Source organism: Pteropus alecto, unplaced genomic scaffold, assembly GCF_000325575.1.
Source record: "Pteropus alecto unplaced genomic scaffold, ASM32557v1 scaffold75, whole genome shotgun sequence".
Classification (NCBI taxonomy): Eukaryota; Metazoa; Chordata; class Mammalia; order Chiroptera; family Pteropodidae; genus Pteropus; species Pteropus alecto.
In genome coordinates this window covers 20,909,748-20,928,425 of record NW_006440638.1, presented here as the reverse complement: position 1 = coordinate 20,928,425, position 18,678 = coordinate 20,909,748, and the positions used below count along the sequence as shown (strand labels likewise).

General features: G+C 35.0%; 1 protein-coding gene across 12 annotated transcripts in view; it reads left to right on the top strand.

Moving 5' to 3' along the window:
• The window catches only part of SLMAP (sarcolemma associated protein), a 123,030-nt gene extending 109,746 nt beyond the window's left edge, over nt 1-13,284 (top strand). For all 12 annotated transcript variants that reach the window (XM_006917512.3, XM_025050658.1, XM_006917510.3 and 9 more), the window contains 6 exons: nt 337-657; nt 1,100-1,217; nt 3,904-4,075; nt 7,901-8,035; nt 9,979-10,068; nt 11,402-13,284. In XM_006917512.3, coding sequence (XP_006917574.1) covers nt 337-657; nt 1,100-1,217; nt 3,904-4,075; nt 7,901-8,035; nt 9,979-10,062 — 830 coding nt within the window. In that variant the 3' untranslated portion in view covers nt 10,063-10,068; nt 11,402-13,284. The remainder of the gene's footprint in view (nt 1-336; nt 658-1,099; nt 1,218-3,903; nt 4,076-7,900; nt 8,036-9,978; nt 10,069-11,401) is intronic.
• Nucleotides 13,285-18,678: the final 5,394 nt, after the last annotated feature.

The following is an 18,678-nucleotide window of genomic DNA, read 5'->3' as shown; positions in this document are numbered from 1 at the left end:
TCAGCACCGGCAGAATAGAGAATACTACATATATTATGATCACTCCTTATTTTTTGTTTTTAATGTATATAAATGCATAGAAAATATCTAGAAGGATTAAGTAGCAAATGTTAAAAACAATTTGTGTAGGGGAAATAAAGATCACTGATTTTTTTTCTCTTTGTGTTTCTGTATTTTGACATTCCGCATTAAACATAGATTGCTTGTAAGTTTAATCAAAAGCAACAAACAGGTGTGACAGCCTGGGCTGTTTAGTAACTATAGTCTCATATGAGCTGTTCTTTTATTCCTAATTGCCGTGGATTAAGAAAATGATGGATAAATATACTTTTGTAGCCCAACTGCAGAGGTTACACATCAATATTGAGAATCTCCGGGAGGAGAAAGACAGTGAAATCACAAGCACTCGAGATGAATTGCTTAGTGCCCGAGATGAAATTTTGCTTCTTCATCAAGCAGCAGAAAGGGCTGCCTCTGAGCGGGACACTGACATTGCTTCTTTACAAGAAGAGCTTAAGAAGGTGCGAGCTGAGCTTGAGCGGTGGCGAAAAGCAGCATCTGAATATGAGAAAGAAATCACTGGTCTTCAAAACAGTTTTCAGCTTCGATGTCAGCAGTGTGAGGATCAGCAGAGAGAGGAAGCAATAAGGCTACAAGGTGCATAAATGTATTTTACGTTAAAGCCCTTACCTCTTGACATTGATAACTTGTACAAAATAACCATTCAACCTGTTTTTCTCTTTGATAACAATTAGTTGTATAAAGTCGTATTCTTATATTGGGGCTATAAACATTCTTTAAGTCTGCAAAGTTCTACAATAAACTTAAATTTTTTATAATTTTATATTTTATTTAAATACTATTAAAAATTATTTGTCTTATAAAAATGAAGTAGGAAAAATTGTTACAAAAGTTCAAGGTGATGGAACTTCCCTGAGGTATAGATGCAGAGTAACAAATCTAAGGATAACCATGTAAAATCTACTTGTTTCTACATAGGAAAAATTATGTTCTTCTCTGAAATATTTCCCTTTATTCCTTGAATTACTATGGAAGTTATGTTCCTATATTTAACAAACATGTTTTGGGACTCTTTTAGGTGAACTAGAGAAGTTGAGAAAGGAATGGAATGTATTGGAAACTGAATGTCATTCTCTAAAAAAGGAAAATGTTTTGCTATCATCAGAACTGCAGCGTCAAGAGAAAGAATTGCACAAGTATGCAAGAACTCTTTTTTAGCTTCAAGATATTCCGTTATCTCATATTTTCATCTAAATTAAATTTAATTTTGGTACTTAAATAAATACCTTTTTGGAGCAAAATGTTCAGCCAGACTCTGACTATTTGGCAGGTTAACCATGGTAAATGAATACTTCAGCATTTTTTTCCTGCCCACATCATCATACATTTCCTTTCCTTTTGATGTGCTCATGGAATACAGATTCATTAAATGCTCCCTCTCAAACAAACAAACAGCAAAAATCTATAATTAGTGATCGAATTGGCCCTATAAACTAAACGATAGTAAATTTCAATTACAAGTTTGCTTTTCTTTCATGCCAGTGATCTCTTCTTTTAATAAGGGTGATGACTATAATAAAGAACTTATACTATTGAAAAATACAAATTCAGCTTCAGAATTTCAAACAGCGTTATATAAAGAGTAATATATAAGATTAAAACTTCTCTAAAACCAGTTAAATCTTTCTAATATTCAGTACCTTACAGGCAAACCAGTGAATACAATAGATTTATTTCAACAAAATTTTTCCTTAAAAATTTAATCTGTTCTGTATTTATATTTAAACAATGTGTTCTAATTCAGAACATGATAGTAGTACACCAAAAATGGAAGTCATCATTCTTTCGTTAGCCTTGTGGTTGTACTCCTCAAGGCATTGAGGTTAGCAAAAACTCAGTGGTCAAGGTCAGTTCCCATATAAAACAAGCTTTAGGGAAAACAGTGAAAAAAAGACTAGATATATCAAAAGAGTAAGCCTCATTATCTGCTTATAAAAACAAAAACAATTATAATGATTATACATTTTTAAAAAGCAAGAACTAGTTGAAGGAACAAGATGTGCTGATTTATTCTCTAAAACTCCTCCTTAAAATACCATATGTTCTCAATATCAATATCTATAAAGCATTTTCTCTTCCAGTGTCATATCTTTATGTAGTCTTTTTGTACATTTATGTGTGTTTTTAATGTTTAGAGATAATTAATGATAAAAAAATACAACAAATATTTGTTCATAACATATAGAAGTTTGTAAAAGCAATTCCAAAATATGAATAGGACATAATAAAGGCCCCAAATACAAAAATATATATGAATACATATACACACACATATGAGTGTATCAACTGATTATCTGTGTGACCACACATATAGGCAAATTGTTTGGTTATAAAGTATGTGTAAGATGATGTAGACACTCAGATTCTTTATATTTGGAATACATTTGGCTCTTCATGAATCCACTTAGTTTAGTATTCTAACAAGCAAGAAATACTGATGTTTGATTACCAGTAATGATTATCTTAAATTATTCTTATTTTGGAATTATTGATATTTTAAAAATTCAGACTTGGTCCTTCATTTTTGAAATGTGATTAATAATTGGAATCTGACAGAGTATTAAATGTTATATTTTTAGTTCAAATTTTAAGTATTAAAAAATAAGCCAACAAACTCCTTATGAGTTACAAGCATGTGGCTTAAAAATGTTAGGTCCCAGAGGGTGGACTATATTAGATTATTGGTCAAGTTGTCTGCCTAAACTCATAAACTATTTAAGACAAATTAATTTTTTTTCTTAAACTTTTCTGGTTTAGTAGTTCTCTAAATTTATTGGGTAAGCCTCTCCAGTATACTTGTATTTAGAAGCTAGTCCTTTTTTTACAGGGTCTCATCTGCCATTTAGTTCCTAGCTTTATTGGTCTGACAACATCAGACCTGCCCCTAAGAATCTGCCTAGCATACAGTTGGAATGGGATTTATAATGTATAGTACCTCAGTTGCAGTATTGAGTCTGAGTCTTACAGTTCATCCTGAGAGGCATAAAGCTGTCATTTTGAAAACCTGTCCTCCTTTAACTACTTCATTCTTTAACACAGCTGCATTATACAGGTCTTTTGTTCTTTGTCATCTGTAATATAGAAGGAGTCAAACAAAGAATTTCTATTTATGCCTCTCAATCTGGTTTGCTAGTGTGTAAATTGGAGTTATATTTTTTCCATCAAGATATAAAAGTAATTGTACAATTTAAGTTAGAAAACAGCCTCAGATATTGAGTTCTGTCTTCCTGTTTGGCAGTGGAGGGCCTGGGACACCCCTTGTGTTATTTGTGTCTGTAAAACATGATGCCTAGCACAGATCTAAGAGCTCAGGAAATGCTTACTCAGAGAATGAAATTACACCAGTTTAATGACTTGCTCAACATCCCACAGCTAATTAATGGCAGAGCTGGGGTCTAGAACTCAGTCTCTTGGTTCTTTGTCCTGGGCTTTTTCATAGTTTGATGTATCTTCTCATTTGAGTAGGTTTATCTTTACTTGATTTGTCAGTGGCTCCTAAACTTTAAGGTTTTGTCCCCCATCCTATTTGTTAAGTACTTAAACTTGTAATAGTTGAAATATATGCTGTTCTTTCCTGTAGAAGACCTACACTGAATCTTTTTCAATTTTTAATCTTTGTGTATATTTGATTATCTGAAAATAAGACACAGCTTTAAAGTTACCTTTTTTGATATTTTAACACTTTTTACTTATTATTCCTTTTTACACTTTTCTTTTCTCCTCTGAAATCTAGTCCATCCCTCCTGGTGAAATGTATAAGGAATTAGACTTTCTGCTGTGTCTATTTCTACATGAATAACTCTGTCAATATTTATTTTACAGTTCTCAGAAGCAGAGTTTAGAGCTTACCAGTGATCTCAGCATCCTTCAGATGACTAGAAAAGAGCTCGAGCATCAAGTGGGATCCTTAAAAGAACAGCATCTTCGGGATTCAGCTGATTTAAAAACTCTTCTCAGTAAGGCTGAAAACCAAGCAAAGGATGTACAGAAAGAGGTAAAGTGAAAAGACATGAGCCCAATTATGGTTGGACTTAAAGCCAAAGGCAAATCAGATATTCATGCTAGTTAGAAACAAAGTCATTACCTGTCACAAAATTGATACTTGGAGCATTTCTACATGGTTATTTCTAGCTGTATATCATGGTACACACATAGAGAATTCATTAGTAGGGTTTGGCCTCAAAAATATAAATATACAAAGTTACATTAAAATTTTTTCTCTACCAATTAGTTAACCTATATGAAAAGCCTTTTGTACCAGATCACTCAATTCATTGTTTCTCTTTCAAAGACAATACCTTATTTTACTTAGAATACTTGGGAAAGCAAACTAGGGCCACACTATCATGCTTTTTAAACACTTCAGGTGAAACTGGCCTGAGAAGTTACTTAAAATTCGTATAGACAGCCAGCAAAACACATGTTCTGTGACCTTTTACTTCTTCCCACCTACCCTCCCCATCCCTATTTCCCCTTCTTCACAAATTTGCATACTTTCTTTTCATGTCATTTTGCTTAAAACCTTGACTTGGTGTCTTTTTAAAAAATCATGTTAAAAAGGGTGAGAATTGACTTTGGAGCAGAGACCCCACCCAGCCTCTTCCTGAGCAAAGCCTTGAAGTTGACTATGGGGCCGTAAAAGCTGTGTTCAGTCCTTCTGGCTTTATACTACTCCCTACATTGACTCCTGACCAGCTCGGGGATGGAGAAGGATGATGCATCTTGATCTACTGGTTAGGGCCCACCCCAGTTGTAGATTCTCTTAAAAGAAGGATTTGTTATAAATAGAAGGAAGGTGAAGACAATTCTTTGTCTTTAATAATGAATTTTCTCGAAATTGTTTTTAGAAGATCTGTTTAATTAATATAGTTTTTTGTGCTTTTTCCTTTCCTTGTGGTATCCTGAACTTGGAAATGATTATTGTTTTTCTGTCTTCATGTTTGTTCTTAAAGGGAAGAAAAAAACCTGTAACATTCTTTATTTATATGTGGCCATATTGATTTTGTAATATATTCATTTATATCCTCTTGCTAAGGATATTTGTTTTGGGAGAAATCTCATTTTATTTAGTTTGAATACAAATTTTGTGCCAAAGTAAATATCCTGGTATTTAATACTGTAAGCACTTTGTGTCCTTCCAGTCCATATGCCATAATTCTTTCAAAATCTAGGAAGAATGCTGTGGTTGGAAGATGATTCTATTGTATGTTACTATGAATGCATTAACCATTTTGTTGCATTATTTGTTTGCCTGCTTTTGGTCACTACCCAATCAGTGCAAAAATGCTTTAACTGTTTCCACAAGTGGCAGTGGCATGTTGCCACAGCATCTAAATTGTTGATAGCCTTTGGATTGCATTAAATGCAGCACATTTAAAAATATGTCTGATCTTGTCAATATGTTTTTTTTCTATTTTCTTGTTCATTGTTTTCCATTGTCAAATGACATGTAGTCATCACAGTCTTTTGTAATGTAAAATTGCTTCTCTTTCTTGTTTGTCCTGATGTCAGCGATTTGATACTAGTCTGTAACTAAAATGTTCTTTAAAGAGGTTCTTATATCTGTGTAATCCACTGCAAATATTTTTATTAATGCACATATGTTCCCTTTCAATGTTTCCCCTTTGTTCTTCTTTCTCTCATAGAATCATGATTAATATGCATAGTACCACGATTATGTATCTTCAGCACTGTAAAAGGCCAAAATATTACAAGCTAATAAGGAGGCCCAGATAGGATTATTTGTATGTAGAAAAACCAAAGGTGTTGGTGTATTGTGTGGTATTTCCACTTTAGTCACAACTTAGCTCGTTTCTCACCACCGAGTTAGAAAGCAAGATGGAGCAAAAATGATATCCAGCGAGATTTCAAACTAAGGCTGCAGAAGGTGACCTTTGCTCCAACAATTAAATTTTTACATATGGCAGCTTTTATTTGAACATTTAACAAAGGAAAAGTACATGTAAACAGTAAATTTTAACCATCAGTAATAAGAGAAGAATAATGGTATATCACCTTTATATTTGACTTAAGAATTTGTAGTACATTGAACACACAAGTCCACCCTGCAAAGACTGACTCAGGCAAGTTGTTTGGCTTCACCATCTTGCACTGAGGCCAGAGTCCTTCCCACCCAACTCACATGCTGAAGGTAAACAGCCGGATCTTCCTGATCGAGCTGCCTTCCTGTCATTCTGCTTCACAGCTCTTGCAATGGAGAAATGACTAAGCACTTTGATGTCAAGGGCAGGCTGGGTGTGAGAATGGTGGAAAGGGAAAGTAAGGGAAAATTTAGGTTAGCAAAGCACTTTTCACTTATTTTTTAGTCCTTGTTAAGAATCAGATTATTGAGAATTGATTATTCTAAGGTTTGGAGACTAGTCTAGGTACACTGAATTTGCCTTGGCAGCCGCTCATAACCTGCATTCTGGAAGGAAGTCCATAGACCCCACAAAAAAAGCTGTCATAAAGTCCATAAATCTTACTCCTCAGTTCATTCTCTGGCATACTACCTGGACTTGTTTTGAGAATGTTGGTAGGTAATAGGGAGCTCCTTTCATATTTTACCTCCCTCTCTGTACTCATATCTTTCCTTCCACGTTCTAGTGACCTCTCTGCTGACCCTAATTCCCCTGCCTCCATTTTTTCTAATGTTTTTGTACATTGGCATCCTTCTTAATATCTATCTTTGGAATGCATAATGATAAGTTCCTAAATAATCATTCTAAGATATTTGCATTATTCAGAAACACCATATAAAGATATCCTTTATTGAAGAATTTCTAGGATATAGGCATAAAAGAGCTGGAGACTTTCCAGCCTCATGGGCTATATTTAGGGAAAAGGAGAAACCTTCTGGTATGCCAGACCCATGGTATATTTTATACTCAGCCCTTGTCTTTCTTTCTTTCTTTCTTCTAAAACCTTCAGAGATGGCAGAATGGGGCAACAGAGGCCAAGACAGAGGCACAGCCAGCAGCAGAACAGTCTTTGTTCTTTGACTGGGAGCCCAACTTGCATGTAAGATGCAATATCTAAAAGTAGAACCAGTCTAAAATTCCTGCCTCCGGGGGCATTTAAAGTAGGGGCAAATCATACTATGTTTCACATTGACATCACCTGTGTAAAAGGGATAGCTACTGCATCTGAAAGTCAAGTTATATACAGTGAACTGTTTTTTCAGAGCAGGAAGTAGCTTCAGAACTATAGAAAAATATCAGAAAAGATTTTTAAAAATTATTTTTAATTGATGCTTATAAATTTAACTGGAGAGATAGAAATGTCCTCAGTCATAGTGGTTAGTACCTTAGATGTATTTCTTTGCTTCATCTGCCTGTAAATTCACCTATCCAAAACACTTGTTATACCCTATATACCCCGTATAAAGAAAGGCCTAATGGGAATTAATACTTTGGACTTCAAGACTAAAATAGCTTGGCCGACGTTGCTTACCAGGATATAAACTTCCTAACCTTGCTATTTAATTAAGCTATGGAGTTTTCTTCACTTGCTTTCTTTTGCTCAGTTTGAAATTTTGCTTTTCTCTTCTAACTCAGTGGGAAAAGTGATCCTTTATATGACACAATGGTGACTTCTCAATTTTTAATTTTTTTAATTCCAGAAAATTCTTACATATAATCAAGTTAACATTAAAGAATCTTATTATTAGTGCAAATGATTCTTATTCTCCTTAAAACAAAAAAGGCTTGACTTTGGTGTTGCAGGTAACGAAATAGATCTGCTATGTAAGCCTAACTAGGACCATAACTTCATACCCATTTTAAGTTGAGTCTGCACACTCTTTTTTCTTTGCCTTTAGTACGAAAAGACACAGACTGTACTCTCAGAACTGAAGTTGAAGTTTGAAATGACTGAGCAGGAAAAACAGTCAATCACAGATGAGCTCAAACAGTGTAAAGACAACCTGAAGCTGCTCCGAGAGAAAGGAAATAATGTAAGTCTTTGCAAACTTGGCTTAGCTTTGATTAAAAGGCAGGTGAGGGCCCTGAAATTGATGTTTCAGAAGATTTTATTACTGACTTGAGAAACTAAGGCCTGTAATAAACATGAACTAAACTTTTCATTATGAAATGCCATGATGGAATAGTTGTACTGCGAGGTTTTTTTTTTAGTAAGAATTTTCCCCTTTACTCTGTACTCCTAGAAGAACCTAAAGACTACCTAGAGGAAGAGCCTTGTTTGTAAGAAAAATAATTACCTAAGAACTGTCAGCTTTTCCCAGATGAATCTGAAGTTCTGTCACTACACCATCATTTGGCTCTTGTATTTCCCCTGCTGGGAAATGAAGCACTGTACCACCAGAGACCCACCTAAGAAAGAGTAGTTCATGTTGACTCCTTAGCATTTGGCTATATCTAAAAATGGAGACTTAATTATGGTTTTCATTTTATACTGTTAATATTCTCACCAAGGCATATTCCTAAAAAGCTTAGTGTCTTTTTAGTCTACTATAAATATTAGGAAGTATTTGGTGAGTTTCTGTAGGGATGCGTGGCAGGGGGGAGGGAGAGAAAGAGAAGTTGGAACATTTTGGTATAAATTGAGTTTAATATTGTTTTGCATTTGCTAGAAAGGCAGATGGTCTTAAAAAGATGTTATACTAAATAAATGTCGTGTTATATGTTTTGGTGGTCATTGCATTTGTGGGCCCTAACTGATGGATGATGTTCAGTGTAGTTGGTTGTGCTCTGACTTATTTCAACCTCTTGTCATGGCTTGGACACTGCAGTGAGTGTGAGTCACACACTTCCTACAGAGGAAGGCACTTTCCTTAACTCGCAGCACAAATATGAAAGAATGATGTTGCATGGCCATCACAGAATGCTCATGAGTTGTGTCCAACTGTCCTTTGCTAAAGAAGGTCTTAGTTTTTTAGAAAATAAAGCTGTTGCTTAGTTGGAATCCTTTTAGAAGTTGATTAATTGAGTCTGGAGGCTTTATGCTAAGCAAAAATAAATTGCATTTATTTTGAAAATGTAGATTACAGAACGCTTCTGAAATCATATCATAATGGTTTGGTAACTTCTTTCTTTTATCTTAATTCATATCCCTCTGAGTATGGAATTTCAGTTCACCTTCCACTAAATTAACCTGTGAAGACATCTAGCATAATCAGAATGGATCCCCCTGTAGTTAGAACCTTTCAAAAGTAACCTTGTTATTATTTATAGTTGTACAAATAATTTACCTTAAGGGTAAATTTTTTATGATATCGGACTTATGGTATTAAAATATTACTCTGTAATATTCATTGTGGTCATTTTCTTTTACTTTTAAAAATTGATTATATTCTGGTAATATAACTGAAAGCCCTGAAACTTAGCTGCCTGTCTTCATATACCAAATGTTTATCGTACATTGTATCATATCTCTTGCTTGGTTTAGGAAGCACGCATCACAGGGCATTTATTTTTAAACTTGAATGCAGTATCACCTCAGGCAAAAGAGTTCTGGTTTAAAAAAAGGTTTTGATGGAACAATAAAATAAACTACAACCATTTCCAACGTACTCATTGTCAAATAATGGATTCCAAGTATGGAACAAAAATAATGTACTGTCAAGCAGAGCATCAGTTATTGAGGTGCTGTCATTGCTCTGTCTTAACATGCTACATTTCATTAGGATGTTAGGGACACCCACAATGCCATTGCCTCCAGCTATTCCTTTTAAACTGATAGTCTGCCAGCTTACATACCCCACTCCATTCTGGATTGTATTAGATGTCTTTAAAATGTTTGATTCAGTACAAAACCTGAGTGCTCTTACTTCTATTACCTCAGTCTTCCTACCCTTTCTCCTACCTCCCTGAGGTCTAAATCATCTTATCTGATTTTTTTATAGCATAAAATGATTTTAATATCCCTTCCCTTCTTTAGCCTTCCATATTACAACCCGTCCCAGCCGTATTCATCGGCCTATTCCTGGCTTTCCTGTTTTGGTGTTTCGGTCCATTGTGGTAGAGAAAGGTACAAGCAATACTGTTGAGTCCTTGTCTGTTTGTCCCAGTCACCTGTTTGTGCCATATTTGTAATATAATGCATGGCAAAACCACACAGGTATTTTGTTACCTGAAGCAAACCCTTCATTTAGTATGCCATGTATTGTGTCATATGAATGAACTGAACAATCAACTAATCACATAACATTTTGTCTTGTTGCCTTTGTAGTAATGCTAACCATGAATTAATTTCAACCTAACCAGTTTTTAATATTCTGCCTTTAACTTGGTCTTTGTCTCTAGCAAACTGGAGTAAACTATAAATTTCTGCAATATTAGTAACCCCTTCCCAATTATATTTTTAATCAAATTTGAATGAGAAATGAAGAGTTTGCCTCTTTGAAGTTTTCAGCCAGCTTTCTTCCCCCTCCTACCTTCCCTCTTCTTTTTCATAGTGTAGTTTCTTCACATCATGGCTATAAAGATTAAAAAGGATGAGATTAGCATAATGGACCATTGGGTCACAATCTCAGCCCCAGTGTGCATTTACTTATAAGAGTAAACCTATCCCACATCTTTCTGAACCTTGATCTGCAACAGTAGAATATATCTTTAATAGCCAGCTTTCTCAATAAGACTCTAAGACCGTAGTGAAAATAAAGCTATCAACCAAAGCCGGTTGATATGTAAAGCCCTCTGAAAGTTAACAGGGACCAGCCCATCCATGCTTGCCTCAGCAGGCGTGCATGTTAATAGATTATATAAGATGATTGTATGACATTATTACACTGGACATGGTCTTTACCAAAAGTATCAACTACATAGTGTCCCTAAATAGCACTTCTCCATCTTGAACCCCATCTGATTTTGTCTTACATGGTTTCAAATTAGAGAGGATCAAAACTTAGACCCCTTTTTTTTCTATCAACTTATACGCCAGCCCTTTGTATAAAGCTACCCCACCATAAACATTTTAGGTAGAAACATAGTGTAGACATCTATGTACATAAGTTAGTCGTAATATATGGGTACCAGAATAAATAAAGCAGGCTGAGCCCAGAGCATTTCTTAGAAGTCACTGTTAGGTTTCAACTGTAACAAAATTAAAAGCTACCCAAGACTTTGCTGAGATATATCAGGCTTCCACACAATGGCCCTCTAAAAGAGCTCCTGCTATTATGGCTCTCTTCACACCTGCACTCCCTCACCTTTATTTCTTTTCTTTTTAAAATTTATTCTTATGCAAAGATAAGGTTTTTCTAATATTCTGAGTACTCAAGACTCTCTGGAACCCAACAGGTTAATAGGTATGAAAAGAGAGGGGAGAATGTGATATTGACTCTTGGTTTCTTTCCACACAGAAACCCTGGCCCTGGATGCCCATGTTGGCTGCCCTGGTTGCAGTGACAGCCATCGTGCTGTACGTGCCGGGTCTGGCCAGAGCTTCTCCGTGAGAGTGTTTCTTGAGTCCGTACACCGTCTCCCTCTAGAAGCTGGCATCACACTCATGCTGGGGAGAGACAGAACCATTTTCTTCCTTTTTACCTCTTAAAACAGCAGAAGTGCAAGAATACAGCTGTAGGGTCATTGCTTTAAATTATATAAAATGTATCTGTCTATAAAGAGAATATAAAATTGTGACTTTATTCTTCTGTAAGCAATAATTTGCTTGCAATTTTTCATGTAATTTTTAAATTAGTATGTTGAGATTCTGAATATTATGGTGGCCTAAAGTAGGCTTCTCGGTACACCAAATTATTTATAACATTAAATTTATGGGTATTTTACTCTGAATTTTAATGGCCAGATAATTCATTTTTCTGATTCGATAACTACCCAAACCAAACAACCGATACATACATGGGAAGAGAGGCCCTGTGTGCTCAGTGCCTATCAGTTTGAAATATATACACATATATATATATTTTTTACATATTTACGCCATTTTTACTTGTTATAAAACCACTGAGCTATTGGGAACAAGATTTAGAGACAACTCTGCGTGGATTTTTTTTTTTTTAAAGAGAAATAATGCACTTGGAAAATATTCTGTTCTAGTGATAATTTGAGGAGTACGTGCACACTTGTTCAGCCTTAATGTGACTTGATGATGTGGAGGACATCAACTTTGAAAAACTTTCCATGAGAGTGTGTATTTTCTTGAGCAAACTGAAGTATTTCTGGGAGCAAAAACATAGTAATTATATCATTTCAGTGCAGTAAACCAAACTGTTGAGTCAATTGGAATGTAATTTATTAAACCTCATGTATTTAAAGAGATATTTTCTTTTAAAGCCAAGTTACTTTCATATACAGCATTTTAGGAAGCATGGTTTTTTTTTTCTATCATCTCTTCCTCCAAGCATGTTTAATTGAAGAAAGAATTAATATCTCTTTAGATAAGCTTTTACTGACTTAATTTGGTTATGATATTTCAAAGCTAACTAATGTTCGAGGTAAGCTATTGTTACCTACCAACAGATTTCCTGGTTGAGTATGCAACTGGTTATTTTCTTTTTATTGTTGTTAATTGGGACATTCTATTAATGAGAAGCACTATTCCCAAGATTAATAATGTTCCATGCACAATGAAGCACCTAAACACTGCTTGATGTTATAAATTTAAAACACAGAAGTAAAAGTTTAGCTATGGTTTTGTGCGGCACCACAGTTACGTCAATAAAGTTTATTTAGATCATAGAATATCTTAAAGTATCACATGGTTAAATTTTTCAGTCAGTGAAGACTGGGAGGGAATGTCAGTGAATTGGCTTAAATGTTCTGTGGCAATCCACAGGCCTAGCCAAGTATTGAAATAGAAGTTTAGGATATAATTTGCCTTGTGATGTTTGGCAGTCATTGTTTATACTTTAAAAGGTTATATTTTAAGCTATTCGGGATTTGCTGTTCGAGGATCACTAGATTTATGGAGGAATTAGTCCACAAATGACTTGTAGAAAAAACTGTCATATAGTTCATTTCATCATTTTCTGTTGCAGGAAGCCACTCCACCACAGAATGCTAATATGCCAGTGGTACCCAGTACCTCTTGTATATAGGTTATTGCAAATATTGTTCTGAAATGCTTAACTTCAGAATTACATTTTTTAAAGTAAATAATTGTTTTAAATCTATTTTGTAAAGATATAAAGTACAATAGAATTTCTGGAGTACAGATTAAACTATTTGCACTAACACACGTGATGTGCATGATTTAATAAAATAACTTTACTCTCCCTATGTATTTTTGAGTTGGATATCATTGAAATTCTTAGTGCTGACTCTGCTATTGGATTGTTAATAAGTCTTTTCTTAAAATGACTCTTTATGCAACATAATATATGTTTGGTGTTCTTCAGGGTTTAAAAGAAAACACTGAGCTGTTTCCTCCAGGTTTTATTAGCCTTTTATTTAACTTCTCTAATTTTTTTCCTCGTTTACTATGGTTATTGTTAAAACATGGCTCACTTGCCAGACAAGTCTCTTTAAACATAAAGTCTAGTATCAATATTTACTTTATTCAAATTGAATAAATGAGTTTTTGTAGTTACTGCCAGTTTTTCTTACAAATATAAATGAGCCTATTCATAAGCAATACCCTCCACTTCACTTCCAGGTTAAATAAAGAGTAGGATTATTCACTGGTAATGATAGAGTCATTAAGAAATTTTAGTCATAGCAGTTAAGAATTAAACAACCGTATAATGATACATTTAAGAATTACTCAAAGGCATTATATGGCTGGGTCAGAAAAGGAAAAGAATGTGGCATTTGATGCTAAACAGAACCGTTTTTGGCATTCTGGCTTTCCTTTTATCAGCTATATTGCCTTGGGCAAATCATTTATCTTCTCTGAGTCTCCAATTTCCTCACTTATAAAATGGAGGGAATAATATCTATATTTTTAGTGGTGGTATAAAAATTTAAAAGATAATGTATGTGAAGTGTCACTCAAGTGGTAAATAAGTGTTTATGAATGTTATATTAGAAAAAAAATACTGCAAACATTTAAGTGAACCATTACAGCTATTTAAAATGAATTGACTCAAATGTCATGACTTTCTATGTTGTAAATGAGATATTACTACAAAGTAATGAATCTGAAGAAAGCATCTTCACCAATCTCTGTTGTGTCTTTGGGTTATGCCTAGTTTGATAATGAGCCAATTGCTTGCAACAGTTTGGAATGCCTGTTGTAACTGCCATTTGAGAGCTACATTGATTCTCATGTGGAAACCAGTCACATTGCTGAATAATCAGAGGCTTTCAACCAAAAATAGTATTGCCTAACTTGCTCTCTCACTTTAATCACCAAACTTGACCCCCAGTGACATTTGACTGCTTCCAGTGTTTACATCTACTATCAAAAGGATGGAAATCTGCTACCAAAAAGAAAAAACTACATACAAATCGACTATGGTAAAAATGTACAGCTTTGCTCCAAAAAATTCACTTCTGGAAATTTCTTCTGAAAACATAATTGTGTGCACAAAATTTTAACTACCAGGGCATTTAATGTAGCTTTTTTTTTTCTCTCTCTTTTTTTCTTTTTGTAATAGAGATGGGTAAACAACCTAAATATCCAGCAGTGAAATAAATTAATCTTGCCATTCTACAGATTACTGTGCTTGCAGAATATATGGGGATATATTCATAGTACATTAAGTAAAAGAGGTTACCAGTATAGAATAACCCTGGTTTTATAAAGAAATAATGTAGACATACAAGATATGTTTATAGCAGAAGAACTCAGAAAGATTTATACCTAAGCTACAGCGGTGCTTATATCTGTATAATTGTTATCAATTATTTTCTCCTTTTATGATTTCTGATTTATTTTTAGTAGTAAATATGTTTCTTTTGTAAATTTTTAAAAAGCTATTTGATTTTTCTTTGAATAGAAACAAAAAATTCTGTAGAATTCCAAATTGATTTCTATAATTAAATGAGTAAGTAATTTGTCAAAGTATGTACATTTAAAGGGGCTAATGGTCATTTGCACTTAGGAATTCTGGTGTGTTCATTTAAGAATCATAATTTTAAACATTTGTATACATGTACATAGAATTAGAATACTGGAGGAGGTCTTAGCAGTCGTTTTTCACCTTTTTGCCTATCAGGGAGAAAATCCAAAATATTTTTTACTTAGAGTCAGAATAATAGTTATAAAGTTGAGAATTAAGATGATGATGATGATTTTTTTTGTCAGTCTACATTGTATCTCCAGGCTTCGATGGTTTTATACCCATTCATTTAGCAAACAATGAGTGTCTGATATGAGGCACTGTGCCCGGTCCTGGTACTACTCGGTCCCTATCATCATAGAGCTTTTGGCCTAGGGGGGAAGTACAGGCAAGGAAGCTGGCAATTAAAATACAGTGAACTAAAGGAAGACACGAGCCCATGGAGCCAGAAGTGAATTTCTCTTACACTTAGTCTGGGGAATAGGACTGGTTTCTCTTGAATATCATGTTTTATAAACTATTAAGATTAGAAATTGATTTTCCTAGGAGAGGCATTGTGATTGGACAGCAGTTTTAAAGCTTTATGTACCATCTTGGAGTTTTGCCATTTAATGGTTTGAACTGTACTTTGCAAGTAACAGATGACTAGTAAAGGATTTTTTTGAAGCCAGGGATGTGTCTTAACCAGACTTGCTCTTTGAAAGAAATCTTTCATTGATGGACTGAGGTATGGATTGGACGGAGCCAATAACCCCATGCACGTAGAAGCAAGTTCACCATATCTTATTGCCTGTGTTTACGATGCTGCTCATTCTGTAGATTAAGCAACTGTATATTTCTGCCCATAGATTAAGCATGTTTCAGCTCAGATCTAGTATGATTTGTTATCCTATCATACAAGGACACCGAGATAAATATGCTTATGAAAAAGACAAGAACATTGAGAATAAATAAAAGCAAAGGGACATGGGGAAAAGGAATTTTTGCTGGTTATACTCCCACTGTCCACAGCTGCTGTTCACTTCATTTTTTCATTTTGACTCCTTCAGAATTGGCTAGAATACATCCAGGTAGCCAAACTTCATTTAGTAGAGATTTAAACTTTTACTCTAGAGGGTTTTTTTTAAATCTTAAATTTGTATTTGTCCCATATAGAATTTGAAGCAGGCATGCCTGCTTAGACAGCATTCCTTGCCGTCTTAAATGGCAGAGATTTATTCCTCAGGGTAGGATCTTCAAGCAGACGAGGAAGGAACAGCAAAGGCACTCAAAACCTTGACCATTTCCACTTGAATCCCAGGTATCTGCTATGTTATTTCACTGTTCATAAAGTCTTTGCATAGTTATGCCATTCTGGTTTTGGTTGAAAACTTGCTCTGAGATAATTAGCATATGCTATTAAATTGCCCTTATCACAAACACTGCCCATCCTCCTCATATACTTCATAACTAACTTTGAAAGAGTTAATGTGTTTTGGATATTTTTAATCAAATTTTTATTTCCCTTAAAATGTCAGTGTATATAGAGCTGATCATATTTTCTTTTACAAACTAAATTTGCTATAGTTTTAAAGTTGGACATTCTAATTTAACACTTTATGTAGCTAATGAAATCACATTTTTAAAAATCCATGGGAAGAATTTATTCAGTCATGCACCTTTAGCCAAAAAAAAAAGCTTTGTATTTTAAATACTCTAGCCAAAAAATTAGGTGATGAATTATATATGTGCTGTGTCCATGTAAAGCCCTTTTTATCAATGAAGACGAGTAAGTACTATGAGAACATCTAGAGTAAATAGAACCTTCTAACTACTCAAGTCATTTGTCTTTGAATACTTAAACTACGTTTATTTTTTGGTCTTCAAAGTCTTCAAATCTGTTTTAGTTGTCCATTGTTGTATAACAAATTACTCCCAAATTTATGAGCTTAAAATAGCAAATCTTTGTTATCTCACACTGATTCTAAGAATTGAAGAGCAGCTTAGCTGGGTGGTTCTGGACCAGGGTCTCTCATGAAGTTGCAGTCAAGCTATTAGCTGGGGTTAGAGGATTCATTTCTAAGCTCCTTCAGGTGGCTGTTAGCCTGACGCTTCAGTTCCTCACCACAGGGGCCTCTCCATAGGGCTGCTCAGGCACAGCCTCTGGCTTCCTCCCGCCCCCCAGAGCAAGTGATAGAAGAGGGAGAGAAGAGCACAAAGGATAGAATTTTTTTTTAATTTCTGGAGTGATATACCATCACTCTGCCATATTTTACTGGTCACACAGACCAACCCAGGTACAATTTGCAGGTGGGGAGGAGCGGATAACCAAGGGCACGGATACCAAGAGGCAGCAGGGAACATTGAAAGCCAGTTCGGAGACTGGTTCCTCACCTAACTTCCCATTAGGAAACTTCTGAATTGTCGGCCAACTTGATATTAAGAAATATATCAAAATCAATAGACTAAAGAGACTTCTGTAAGAATTACAATCCTTCCTTTTGAGGGGGACCTAGTTTACCAACCCAAAATATGACTTTTGGGCTACTGATTTTAAGGTAGTTATTAAAGAACAAAAGACTGGGAAAGAACCTTTGACTCTTGCCTGTCCTAAAGGAATTCAGATTAAAAAAAAAAAAAACTTTCAGGAAGGCAGCCTTGGCATATTCCCCTTAGCATATATGAATTAAGTGTGGCAGATGGAGAAATCTAGCCAAGCTTGTTTGCTGGACTCCCCTGTGTCCCATTGTTTCTGGGTGTTTCATCAAGAATTTGTTTACATCTTTGCTCTTTCTCATTACCTGTGAATTACCTGCTTTCCTTTTGAAGTCGCAGACTTCTGCCTCTCTTCTTAGTCCATAATAGCTTATAAACCTTAACTGCCCAGTGCATCCTCAGGTCTCGTAATTTTATGGAACCTCCATAAAATTTTCTCCTGTTATTCTGTCTCATGTTAATTTGATTATTAGCCCAGCCAGAAGAACTTAGGAAGGTGGGAAAAAAATTATTTTTTTGTCCCCACATCTTGTATCATTGATACTATTGTTTCTGAACAAGTCGTATAAAGTCCAAAACAAAATACATTTCTTTGGATGTCGAATTATCAAGCTTGTGTATCCTCAAGACAACTGTTATACTTAGAATTTAAATTTAGAAGTTTTTATCAAGATTTCTCAAACTAGATAGTTCTCTTAAAATTGTCCTTTATCTTCGACCACTATGTTAAAAGCCGAGGGGAAACTGTTCTTTGGTCACTCTGGGCTAGGTGAACCTCTCATTCCCTGGGCTGTAATTGCTGGTTTCTTCTCTGTCTTCCCCACTAGACTATAAGCTCCCTAACGGCTAGTACTGGGGCTTTACTTGCTTTGATCTATCTAGAGCCCAGTGCAGTGCCTAGCATGTATTACTCAACAAATACTTGTTGGGTAAAGGAAGTAGAAGCCAAGTCGTAAGGTAGTCTTGAGGCACTACTTTCTAGTTGTTAGTGGTAGCCACTGGCAGACAGTATGCTGATGTGCTCCCCGAGTCTGGAATAAAATCCATTAGTGGCAGTGAAAATTCTGTTACCATGAATGTAAATTTGACTGTAGAGGAGGACCTCGTTTCTTATAGACTTTTAGCCTTATTTAAAATATACACTTAAACATCACAACAAGAAAAGCCAGACCTAGTTTTTACCAATTACCAAGTAAAAA